Here is a 12354-nt window from a genome sequence, read left to right as displayed (position 1 = left end):
ATTATTTAGTTGTTAAATGATTGTTATGTACTGTTTATCTAAAAGGGGAAGAATTGTTGTGTATGTACCTTTAAGGGAATAACTGGTCTTAGACTGCAGTACCGGCAGTGACCACCCCTGTATAAAGGGCCCTAGCAGGCTTCTGTAGTTTCAGTTTCAAGCTGCCTCTTGTTCAGTAAAGTACCTGTTAAACTGTTCTCCCGAAGTCCGTGTATTATTGAGGCGCGGACTTTACAATTTCGGACTTCCAGCATCCGCAGTATTTTGCTATCGTATTAGAGTTTTCCCGGTATCCTGGCCAATGAGCTTCACAAAAATCTGATGAACTGGTCATTCATCTTATGGTGGGACCTTGCTGTGTGCAAATTAGCATCCACAGTTGCCTACATGACAATTGTGACTACACTTCAAAAGTAGTTCATTGGGTGTGAAGTGCAAGTTGTTGTTCTTTTACCATGGAACAGAGATGGGGGAGGGGGCATAGCAGGCCAGACGCCTGAGGCCTGTGGAGAAATACTAATAGAAGAAGGACTGTAACTACACCATGACAGACAATTAGGCTTTTCCCATTATATAAAATGTTGACATAGTTTTTTGCCATCATAAAATACAGGCATGTTGAGAAAAGATCTTGCCATTATAAAATGTTGACATAAAAATGCGACCACAAAAGTCATGACACAACAACAACTTGCATTTATATAGCGCCTTTAACATAGTAAAACGTCTCAGAGCGCTTCACAGGAGCGATTATCAAACAACATTTTGACACTGAGCCAAATAAGGAGATATTAGGACAGGTGTCTAAAAGCTTGGTCAAAGAGGTAGGTTTTACGGAGTGTCTTAAAGGAGGATAGAGAGGCGAGAGGTTTAGGGAGGGAATCCTAGAGCTTTTAGGGCCTAAGCAGCTAAAGGTACGGCCACCAACCGTGAAGCGATGAAAATTGGGGATGCGCAATAGGCCAAAATTGGAGGAGCGCAGAGATCCTGGAGAGTTGTATAGCTGGAGGTGGTTAAAGAGATCGGTAGAGGCGAGGCCATGGAGGGATTTGAAAACAAGGATGAGAATTTAAAAACCGAGGCATTGCCAGACTGGGAGCCAGTATAGGTCAGCGAGCACAGGGGTGATGGGTGAACGGGACTTGGTGTGAGTTAGGAAAGCGGCAGCAGTGTGTTGGATGAGTTTACAGAGGGTGCAGTGTGGGAGGCTGGCTAGGAGCGCATTGGAATAGTCGAATCTGGAGGTAACAAAAGCATGGATGTGGGTTTCAGCAGCCGATGAGTTGAAGCGGGACCAGAGATGGGCGATGCTACAGAGGTGGAAGTAGGTATTCTTGGAAGGAAGTGTGCCGCATGCAAGATCAATATACTATATGGATAAATATACACATTACTATAATATGCCTCATAGAGCAACAACCATCTAAGATAGGTGTAAAATATGGACAGAGTAACAATGGAGAGAAAAATATAGGAGAGGAAGTCAAAGGCACGATCAATGACAAAGGTTTAAAAAGGCTTTCCAAATGAAGGAGGAGGTACCACACATTTAACATGCAAATCCCTCGTGTCTAATTGAAAGCTGTTGCTAACCTAACTGCTCCCCTTTCTCCACACAGTATTCCAATACCAGCCTTAAGCATTAGTAAGTGTTTAGGGATAGAATTCCACAGAGCATGTATCAAGATGCTTTAAACATATTTAAGTGACACAATTCCCATCTAAAGGTGCCACAAAAACATGTCACTGCATTATTGGTGCATAATGCTGTTCTACTGTAAATGATACGCGGTTATTTGGTTGATTTCTCTCCCCAGGCTTAAAGACAGCAGCTATTCGAAAAGGGAAAAACAAAAGGCTGTTGCAGTGCCTGGAGGGGTTGTGCAGTGTGTGAGTCGTGTTGTAAGTTGGCCGCTTCCACTTTGTTCAAAAGCCCCATTCACTCTTCATTGCCCATTATGTAGGGATTTCATACCAACGTGCAAATGCTCTTCCAGCTCAAAACCTGCGTTCAGTCTGCAACAGAACTCACTTCCCCATCCAGCAATTCTATTTCAGATTGAATGTCAGTGAAACAAGTAAAATAGAGTAGAACCTCAGTTATCTGAAATAATACAACTACTCAAATTTATATTGTGCCTTTAACATAATAAAACGTCCCAAGGCGCTTCACAGGAGCGTTATCAAAACAAAATTTGTCACCGAGCCACATAAGGAAATATTACGGCAGATTGGTCAAAGAGATAGGTTGTAAGGAACGTCTTAAAAGAGGAAAGAGAGGTAGAGAGGCGGAGAGGTTTAGGGAGGGAATTCCAGAGCTTGGGGCCTAGGCAGCAGAAGGCACGACCACCAAAGGTTGAGCAATTATAATCAGGAATGCTCAAGAGGCCAGAATTGGAGGAGCACAGATATCTCGGGGGTTGTAGGGCTGGAGGAGATTACAGAGATAAGGAGGGGCGAGGCCATGGAGGGATTTGAAGACAAGGATGAGAATTTTAAAAATCGAGGCGTTGGTTAACTGGGAGCCAATGTAGGTCAGCAAGCACAGGGATGATGGGTGAACAGGACTTGGTGTGAGTTAGGACACAGGCAGCCGAGTTTTGGATGACCTCAAATTTCCGGAGGGTAGAATGTGGGAGGCCAGCCAGGAGTGTGTTGGAATAGTCAAGTCTAGAGGTAACAAAGGCATGGATGAGGGTTTCAGCAGCAGATGAGCTGAGGCAGGGGCGGAGTCAGGTGATGTTACGGAGGTGGGAATAGACGGGCTTAGTGATGGCGCGGATATGTGGTCGGAAGCTCATCTTGGGGTTAAATAGGACACCAAGGTTGCGAACAGTCCGGTTCAGCCTCAGACAGTTACCAGGGAGAGGGAAGTTAACCCCCAAATTTTAATGGAAACTGGTGGATAAATGAGAGTCCCCCAAACTTCCATTCAACAGATCGTTTAAAAATTCTGTCAGCCCCAACTCCTGCTGGTCTCCCAACCCAAAACCCCGATTAGCACGAAAATTCTGGTGGACAAGCAAGAGTGCAGATAATGGGATGAGGTGTAATCGAAGCTCCACTGTAATGAAAGCAATAGATAAAGTGGCTACTATTAAGATGCTTACATGAAATACAGAATGTATTGGGAAGGTGGGGGAGAGCAAAAATTGAAAGTTAGGCAAAAATTAGAATACATATATTTTTCTCTGAGTTGTTACTTTATATTGTGAAATAATAAATTGTCTTGCAAGTGTGAGGAAGCTGAATTACAGACACTAACTGAGGTTGCTTCAGCTATCTGATCATTTCTTAATTCATCTCCCGCCAACATCTGGGCTCAAGATCTTTTCCAGAGCAGTTCCAAGACTATTCGTCAGTTCAATAAACAGGAGAGCAGAATGGCAGGATCGAACATCATTACAACTGCTGCTAATTAATTTGCTGTATAAATTATGTAAGTTGCTATAGGTGCTATTAAATCTGAGTCACACCGAGAAATGCAAGTTATGTGAAGCAGAAAGATCACAGACTCTGGCGAGTGAGCTGTCAATCGGAACCGTGCAAAGTGACATAAAATAGGGTTATGTGGAGTAATTCCATTGGCAAAGGTGAGGCTTTTGAAAAAGTATGGGCTTAAAAGACTCAGCACCTCCCTCTTATACCACTGATTTGGTTGAAATGACAAGCAAAAGAATAATAAGCATGTTACACGTGATCTGTCTTATCCATGTGCCACGACTGGACAACACCTCCGCATTGCACTCAGGATTCGGGCAGCACTTGATGCAATACTTCATGCCCATCACCTCTTTGCAGCTCTCCTCCATGTTGGAATCCGTGCAACTTTCCCTGCAGCCACGAGCTACAGTAGTTTCATTGCCTAAGATGGTCATCCATATCTGCAAAACAACATCAGAAGGTCAATGAGATTTACAGAGTGCATTAGAAATTGGAATGGTGCTTTGACCAATAAGGCAAAGAAAAGTGTTTTTTCTTCTTGCAACTTAGAATCATTTTAATTGTCAATTAATGCTGGTTTGGAATTTTGCTAATTGTAGGCACAAACTCTCATAAGACTACTTGGCCGTGCTGTCCGTCCTATGTATTTCTCGGCATCTCCACTCTAAAACAGTACAGACTGATGATTAAGATCCTTGCAATTGTACAGTGCATGCCATTCACAATGTTTGCCCGACCCTGCTGAATAAATTGGTATCCTCATACCAACTACAACAAATGGCGTGGTTAGTGCTTTATTATAGATAATAGGAGAGCAGATGACTAACTACCAAGCCACTCTAGGTGCTGGTGGGACTGAACATACCCAGGGATGGTGATGGAGGAGTCTGGGACATTGACTGATAGTCAGATTCACAGAATCATACCTATGTCAGGCAGTTCCTTGACTTGTCTGTGGCACAGCTATCCCTAGATATTAATGAAGATGACATTGCAGGGTCGACTGGACTGGGTTTGCCTTTGGTGTGACTCAATTCAATACCTAGGTCGCAAGAACATTTCTTATTCTTTCTAGCGGTTTGATACAACTGAGTGGCTTCCTTGGCCACTTCAGAATTAACCATTTTGATGTGGCACTGGAATCACATATAGGCCACTATAGGCAAAGGAAGGACATTAGTGAACCAGTTGGGTTTTTATGACAATCTGACAGCTTCATGGTCACTTTTTAATTCCTGAATTCAAATTCTCAACCTGCTATGGTGGGATTTGAACTCACGTTCCAGTAACATAACCACTATGCTACCGTATCCACTACCACCTCTTTAATTGTCAAGTGTAGCCATGCAGCATATAATAGCAAAGATCTTGTAATTTTCTTTTACAAGATTTGGACCAGGAAGAAAATTCTCCTGAATAATAACACACAAGTGTAATACACAGGTATTTTCCTTTTCTGTGTATATTGTGAGTTTATAACATTTGTTCGAGGAAGACTCTCTAAATTGAGAGTGTACTTGTAAGGTCCCTTAGTGGGTCAGTGGGTAAATGTAGCACTGGGTTATATAGTCTATATGAGGGTCCTTTGGTTCAATGATTAGTCTGTGATGAGTTAGCTGATCGCAACTGGAATAATGGTGTTAGCCCTTGGGTTATGGAGGGGAATAATAATCAGCCAGTGCTTCTCGGCCCTGATCATCATCATTCAGTCATCTCTGCTGGAAGTACTTCTGCATGGATGTGGGGTGAGCACAGGATAATGCTTAACTGTGACACTCCTCCTCCCCCTCTCTCCTTTTATATGATCGAATAGGCTACCTAGGTTTGCAAATAAAGAATGGCCACTTGGGGCAAAGCATGAGGGGGTTGTTGATGTCCGTGCAATGATACACTGCCTTTATCAGGGGAAAGGAAGGAGTGAAACGTCCAAAGCCTGAGAATCGTGAAACATTAACTGAACAGTTTCACAGCAGCCAAGGGAGTTGAGAAGAACATTTTTAACCCAGAGGGAACTACCTCTAGACAGCGTTGGAAATACAAGGCGGTGTTTGAGTAATTACTTTAATCTCAGCATAGGAAGTTGTTGAATACAGTTTCCCTATCCAATGAGTGTTTAGATTTAGGATTTGGTTCTCTGCTTCTTTCATTAGTAAGCCTTTGGTGAGCAGATCAATTCACAATTACTCCTTCAGATTAAATATAAGAATTAGGAGCAGGAGTAGGCCATACGGCCCTTCGAGCCTGCTCCGCCATTCAATAAGATTATGGCTGATCTTCGACCTTAACTCCACTTTCCTGCCCGATCTCCATATCCCTTGATTCCCCTAGAGTCCAAAAATCTATCTATCTCAGCCTTGAATATACTCAACGACTCAGCATTCGCAGCCCCCTGGGGTAGAGAATTCCAAAGATTCACAACCCTCCTGATGAAGAAATTCCTCCTCATCTCAGTCTTACATGGCCGACCCCTTATCCTGAGACTATGCCCCCTAGTTCTAGTCTCACCAGCCAGGGGAAACAACCTCTCAGCATCTACCCTGTCAATCCTCCTCAGAATCTTATATGTTTCAATGAGATCACCTCTCATTCTTCTAAACTCCAGAGAGTATCGGCCCAATCTACTCAATCTCTCATCATAGGACAACCCTCTCATCCCAAAATGAATCTAATCCTGTCCTCAATGCATGTCTATAAACAAGCTTTTCCAGCAGAATTTACTGGCTACTATCAGCATTGGAAACTCTGGATGATTTCACCTCCTCCTCTTTCTACTTGATGTTTCCATTTGTGAGGAGTCCAAAACTAGGGGCCATAAATATCAGATAGTCAGAAATAAATCCAATAACGATTCTGGAGAAACTTCTTTACCCAGAGAGTAGTTAGAATGTGGAAGTTGCTATCACATAGAGTAGTTGAGAGACGAATAGCAGAGATGCATTTAAGCTGAAGCTAGATAAGTACATGAGGGAGAAAGGAATAGAAAGATATGCAGATTGGGTTTGGTGAAGAAGGGTGGGAGGAGGCTTGTGTGGCGCACAAACACCAGCACGGACCAGTTGAGCCAAATGGCCTGTTTCTGTGCTGGAAATTCTATGTAATTTAATTCTACACTGAGTACACAGTCTAATGCGAGCTTATTCAGCACTGACCAATCTTCTCTTCAACCTACAATGAAAGCTCTGGATTCAGGAGAATGACAAAGTCCCCTGATGTTCATGACGTCCAGCAGTTATATATACCACAAAACATTTGTTGATGACACTAAGGTTTGGCCAGGTGACAAGTGTAAGGGAGAAGTGTTCAAAGGGTCATGGATCAAGAAAGGGTGGACAGCTTTAAGTTCCTCGGAGTCCACATCACGGAAGACCTCTCCTGGTCCCTCAATACCTCCTCTCTGGTGAAGAAGGCCCAGCAGCGCCTATATTTCCTAAGGAGGCTGAAGGGATGTAACCTGTCACCCCTGATCCTCTCTAACTTTTACCGCTGCACAATAGAGAGCATCCTGACGAACTGTATCACAGTATGGTATGGCAGCTGTAGCTACTATGACCGGAAAGCCCTGCAGCAGGTAGTCAAAACTGCCCAATGCATTACCGGCACCCGGCTACTGACCATAGAGCACATATACCAGAAACGCTGTTTACGGAGGTCACGGACAATCATCAAAGACCCTACCCACCCCAGCCACAGTCTGTTCGCCATCCTGCCATCTGGGAGACGCTACAGATGCATTCGCACCCGTACGACCAGATTTAGGAACAGCTCCTTTCCCAGGGCTGTCATCCTACTGAACTCCACAAATAAACTCTAAAGCCTGCACATCTGCCAATGCACTTTATTATGGTTATGTTTATGTTAATGTATTACAAGCCAAATGTATGTTGAATGTTTAAATGTCTTAATCTAAATGTACACTCTCGGGAGCCGCAAGCCTACATTTCGTTGTACTGCACTTGTGCACTAACAATGACAATAAAGTTGATTATGATTATGATTATGAACAAATGTGTTAAGGGTTGGCAATAAATTGGTGCTGTACATTTGAAAAGGAAACATGAGACATCCATGAGCAAAAGTGGAAAAGGTTTTGACAATTCAAAAAAACTTTTCAATATGAAACTCATCAGTGAAGCTAGTCAAGAACTAGGATTCAACTCAACATTTCATTATAAGTCAGAGGAAACTATCCTAACATTGTATAGGTCATTGGTGATGTCCTCTTCAAAAATTTGAAAAGCCCAACTCGTGACCCTGCAAATCACTTAACTAATTGTAAAAATAACTGCTGAAGAAAGCAGCCCACAACCACCTTCTCAGGACTAGGATGGGCAATAAAGGCAGCCTATATCCAGAGACCAGAGACAAAAACAATGTAGTGTATGTGCTAACGGGCCATTTAACAGAACTAGAGGACACCGGTTCAGAAATAACAGGCCTCAAGTGACACTAGAGGGGTGAAATTCCACCGTAACTTTGGTGGAAGAGTTGCAGAAACACCAGCAAAGAGGCATGAACACCATTTACACCTGGGGATTCAGCAGCTCTTCTGTCTAATTTACGGCGGGCCAGCGAGAGAACTCCCACGCAAATTCACATCAGAGGTATCAGTGAGGTGCAGTATTACCATAGGAATGCTTAATGCATTTCAATAGAATCCTTTGGTTTGAATAGAGGTAAACACCCAACAAAAATAAATTGCATTAAAATTGTGGACAATGGAATTTTACAACTCATAAGCATGCCAATGTGATTTCATTCCATATAATATTTATTTCCCCAGAGAGTATTGCATACATGGAACAGAATCTCAAGAAAAAGCAGTTAATGCCTTCAAAAGAGACCTGGATAAATATCTGGGCAGGAATCTGATTGAAAGTGGCTGGCCAGGTTTTTAAAATAGTTAATAAAAAGGCATAATGCAGTCACTGTTATTGGGTTAGTGGTTACCAGACTTATACCTTCCTAAAAGAGGATGCTTTCTTTGTGGACTCAATTTGAACACAGGTACCAAAGTGGGAGAAAAAAGGTAATGATCAAGTGACCCAAAGCTTGGGTTTTAAAAACCTGTAGATTATATGGGCCTGATTTTCCTCTGCTATCCTGCATCAGAAGAGAAACAGGGTCTGCAGTTGAGTATGTTTTTATACAGTTGCACACAACCACCACATTAGTGACATTTAAATAACCACATTTAACGTCCACAACAACACCTAATAAGGGATGATGAGGGTCAAATGCAGCAAAATGTAAGTTACACATGCACATCAATACCATAAAAGGGCACAAAATGTAAGCAAATGCACACTGTGTACATCAATATGGGCAGAAACACAGTATAAGGGCATATGTTAACATGTTAAGCACTTGTACACATCACAATGGGTGTCATGCACATGTACTCATCACAATGGGTGCCATGCACTTGTACACATCACAATGGGTGTCATGCACATGTACGCATCACAATGGGTGTGATGGGGAAAATTACAACCCGAGCACTGTATAAAATGCCAACATTTCTCCAGTGGTAGCAGTATTCAGAGAGAAGCCAAAGTACCACTATGGCAAGAAGCCAATCTAGGAGAAGTTATGGAAGAGGCAGAAGACATGGTGGAAGAAGAAGGAGAAGGAGGAGAAGGAGGCATCATGGACGCCGAGGGGGAAGAGGCCGTTAAATCTCCTTCAGACGTTGCAAAATGGAAAATAAGCCACATTTGGACCAACCGAATATTAGAGTCAACTACTGCATGAAACATCCTGTTATCTCCTTACGATTAGCAGACTGCCTGCCCTGCATGTTTTGAAGACATCATTATCTTCTGTTGATTTGCTGACAATGAATAAAAGCATCAGCAATGATGCTGGAAAAAAAAAATATGTGTATGCCTTGACATTCTTATAGATATATCATTAAGAGCAAAAACTTTGGCTGATCTTGAGTGCTTTTTTTTTTACTGATACTGAACTGTTTGGTTTAAAATGTAAGAACTTTTGCTGTAATCATGTTTGTTCTCCTTTTCCTATCAGCTGCACTTGTAGTCCAGTCAGGCTCTGGATAAAACAAGCTATTCCATAAACTTTGGCATCTGTGCTCAAATGAAAACCATGAACAACAATAATGAAACAGGTTGAATATGACAGCTTAATGCTGAGTTCATTTTGAGAGAAACCATGATTTCATTCAACATTAATTGGCTCACCTTGGATCCTTCGGGTCCCACCAAGCCCGACGTACCAGGCTGTCCCTACAAACACCAGATGTCAGCTGTGGCTCAGTGGGTAGCACTCTCTTGCCTTGGAGTCAGAAGGTTGTGGGTTCAAGTCCCACCCCAGAGACTTGAGCACAAAAACCTAGGCTGACACTCCAGTGCAGTGCTGAGGGAGTGCTGCACTGTCGGATGTGCCACCTTTCGGATGAGACATTAAACCGAGGTCCTGTCTGCCCTCTCAGTTGGATGTAAATGATCCCATGGCACTATGTTGAAGAAAAGCAGGGGAGTTATCCCTGGTGTCCTGGCCAATATTATCCCTCAAACAACATTATCTGGTCGTTATCACATTGCTGTTTGTGGGAGCTTTCTGTATGTAAATTGGCTGCTGCATTTCCTACATTATAACAGTGATTCCACTTCATTGGCTGTAAAGCGCTTTGGGACATCCTGTGGTCGTGAAAGGCACTATATAAATGCAAGTCTTTCTTTTCAGAGATGAGCAACACAAACCATCCCAGGGTGACAGTTCTTCCATCTCTATAGGTGCTTCTCCACAATAGCACGAGATTGAGAACTCACCATGACGAGCATCAATTTGCATCATTATCACTTTGCACAATGGCCCATATTTTCCGATCGGAGGCTTCCTGCGTGCGAATGCCTCTGATCTGGAAAAAATCTACGTCCTTACCTGAGGGCTCCGGAGGTCCGGACCTTGCCTATCCTGGTGCGCACGCGCAGAGGCCCAGGTATCCCAGGGGCGCAGGCAGTTCGCAAGCGTCCCTGGGATCACGTGGGCCCTGGGGAACCAATGGAAGAAGGGAACCCCCTTCACACTTTTGACAGGTCTCTCAGCTTAGACCTGTCAAAAGTATGAACGGGGATTACTCAAAAAACACACTAAAACATTAAATATATATTTTTTAAATCACGTTTTTAAAATGAGTTAAGATTACATTAAATTAAATATTTTAAACAAAAATTTTATTTTTTGAAAAAAATAATTAAAGTTTTTTACGGGGCTAAAAATAAACTTACCTTTTTTTAAAAAGTATTTTAAAATTATAAATGAGTGAAAATTTTTTTTTTAACTTTTTAAACTCTTATGCTGGTAAAAGCAGGCCTTACGCCTGCTTTTACCAGGCGTAAGTTTTTTAAAGGTTTTCAGCAGGCGGAGGTTGTGCAGAAAGCGGAACTCTCCACCTGTGGAGGCCCTTCTCCCAGGCAGGCGGATGATCTGTCAAGAGGATTCTTGACAGTTTGGAAGTGCCGGTTTTCAGCGCATGCTGAAACCGGCACTTGCGAGGCCTCTACAGGTGCGTACACAGCTCGTACACACCCGTGGGGATCGGAAAATATGGGCCAATCTGCCACGAGTAACACTTTAAATTAAAGTGCTAATAAAGTACACTGGAGTTGACCATTAGTATAAAATGACATCTATGCTAATCCATCCCCTTGAATTCAGTTGTTGAGTCTGGATTATAGCACCAAGCATTGGGTTTTAGTGCAAAGAAGGTAGAAGCTTATGTACTGTACTGGCATTTGGGATAAAGACAAAATGTAGATAACTATAAACTTACCCAGCAGCCAGCATTGGGATCTTCACATCTTTCTGTTGTGTAGTTGGCGAGCTGATATACAGCACACTCCTCAGTGCCATTGCACGAGTAACAGGAGGCTGCAGTCCTTAATACTGAGGTTGTGGTTGCCTGCAAATTGGGGAGAAATTTGAGGCGTTGAGTTCCTTCATTCTTTTATCAGTTCTATTTACATCTGCTCTCCTTCGTGCAGGTACACTTCAGATTGTTAAAAAGGGAATTACGTAAGTATTTGAAAAGGAAGAATGTTAAAGAATACATGGAAAGGGCAAGGAAATGGGATTAGACTAGACAGCTCCAGTTGAAGAGCTAGCACAGGCAAAATGGGCTGAATAGTCTCCTGTGCTGTAATTACTACGGATGGCCAAGATGGTGCAGTGGAGTTTGTTTGAACAAGTAATGAGGAAAACGACCTCTAAAATAGGTTGAGTTGAATACAGTGCAACCTCTATTATCTATTATAATATAGAGTCCCCTCCAGAAGATAATGGAATTGGGCAGATTATTAAGGGTTCGCAAAATTTAGTCTTATGTGCACAGCAATACGCTAGGCACCAGATCAAAGACAATATAAATAACAAAAGAAGAATTATACGTGCGTAAGCGGGCTTTCCATTGAAGTTACAATGATGGAGTGGGAGAAGCCCTGAGGACAATCATCCCCCTACCTAATTTTATTCACAGAGAAAAGAAGTTAAAATACAAAGGAAACATTAGCAAGTTGTGCACAGTGAGGCAGCATCTCACCAAGGCCTTTGTCCCGCAAAAAAGTTGGCCCATTTTAGCTCATCCACCCTGAACAGGTCCATAGAAACATAGAAGATAGGAGCAGGAGTGGGCCATTCGGCCCCTCAAGCCCGCTCTGCCATTTAATGAGATCATAGCTGATCATCCAAATTCAGTACCCTGTCCCTGCTTTCTCCCCATATCCCTTGATCCCTTTAGCCTTAAGAAATATATCTAACTCCTTCTTGAATATATTTAATGAATTGGCCTCAACTGCCTTTTGTGGTAGAGAATTCCACAGGTTCACCACACTCTGGGTGAAGAAATTCCTCCTCATCTTTGTCCTAAATGGCTTACCCCTTATCTTTAGA

At 42.7% G+C, this 12354-nt stretch overlaps 1 protein-coding gene across 3 annotated transcripts in view; it reads right to left on the bottom strand.

Annotated features, from left to right (window-relative positions):
• The window catches only part of LOC147110394 (uncharacterized), a 44661-nt gene that overhangs the window by 11064 nt on the left and 21243 nt on the right, over window positions 1–12354 (bottom strand). For all 3 annotated transcript variants that reach the window (XM_086000368.1, XM_086000367.1, XM_086000369.1), the window contains exons 5-6: window positions 11240–11368; window positions 3792–3884 (exon numbers count right to left, since the gene is read on the bottom strand). In XM_086000368.1, coding sequence (XP_085856494.1) covers window positions 3792–3884; window positions 11240–11368 — 222 coding nt within the window. The remainder of the gene's footprint in view (window positions 1–3791; window positions 3885–11239; window positions 11369–12354) is intronic.

Source organism: Somniosus microcephalus, chromosome 11 (assembly GCF_052327205.1).
Source record: "Somniosus microcephalus isolate GS21.2 chromosome 11, FLI_Smic_1.0, whole genome shotgun sequence".
Lineage (NCBI taxonomy): Eukaryota > Metazoa > Chordata > Chondrichthyes > Squaliformes > Somniosidae > Somniosus > Somniosus microcephalus.
This window is presented reverse-complemented; position numbering and strand designations above follow the sequence as displayed.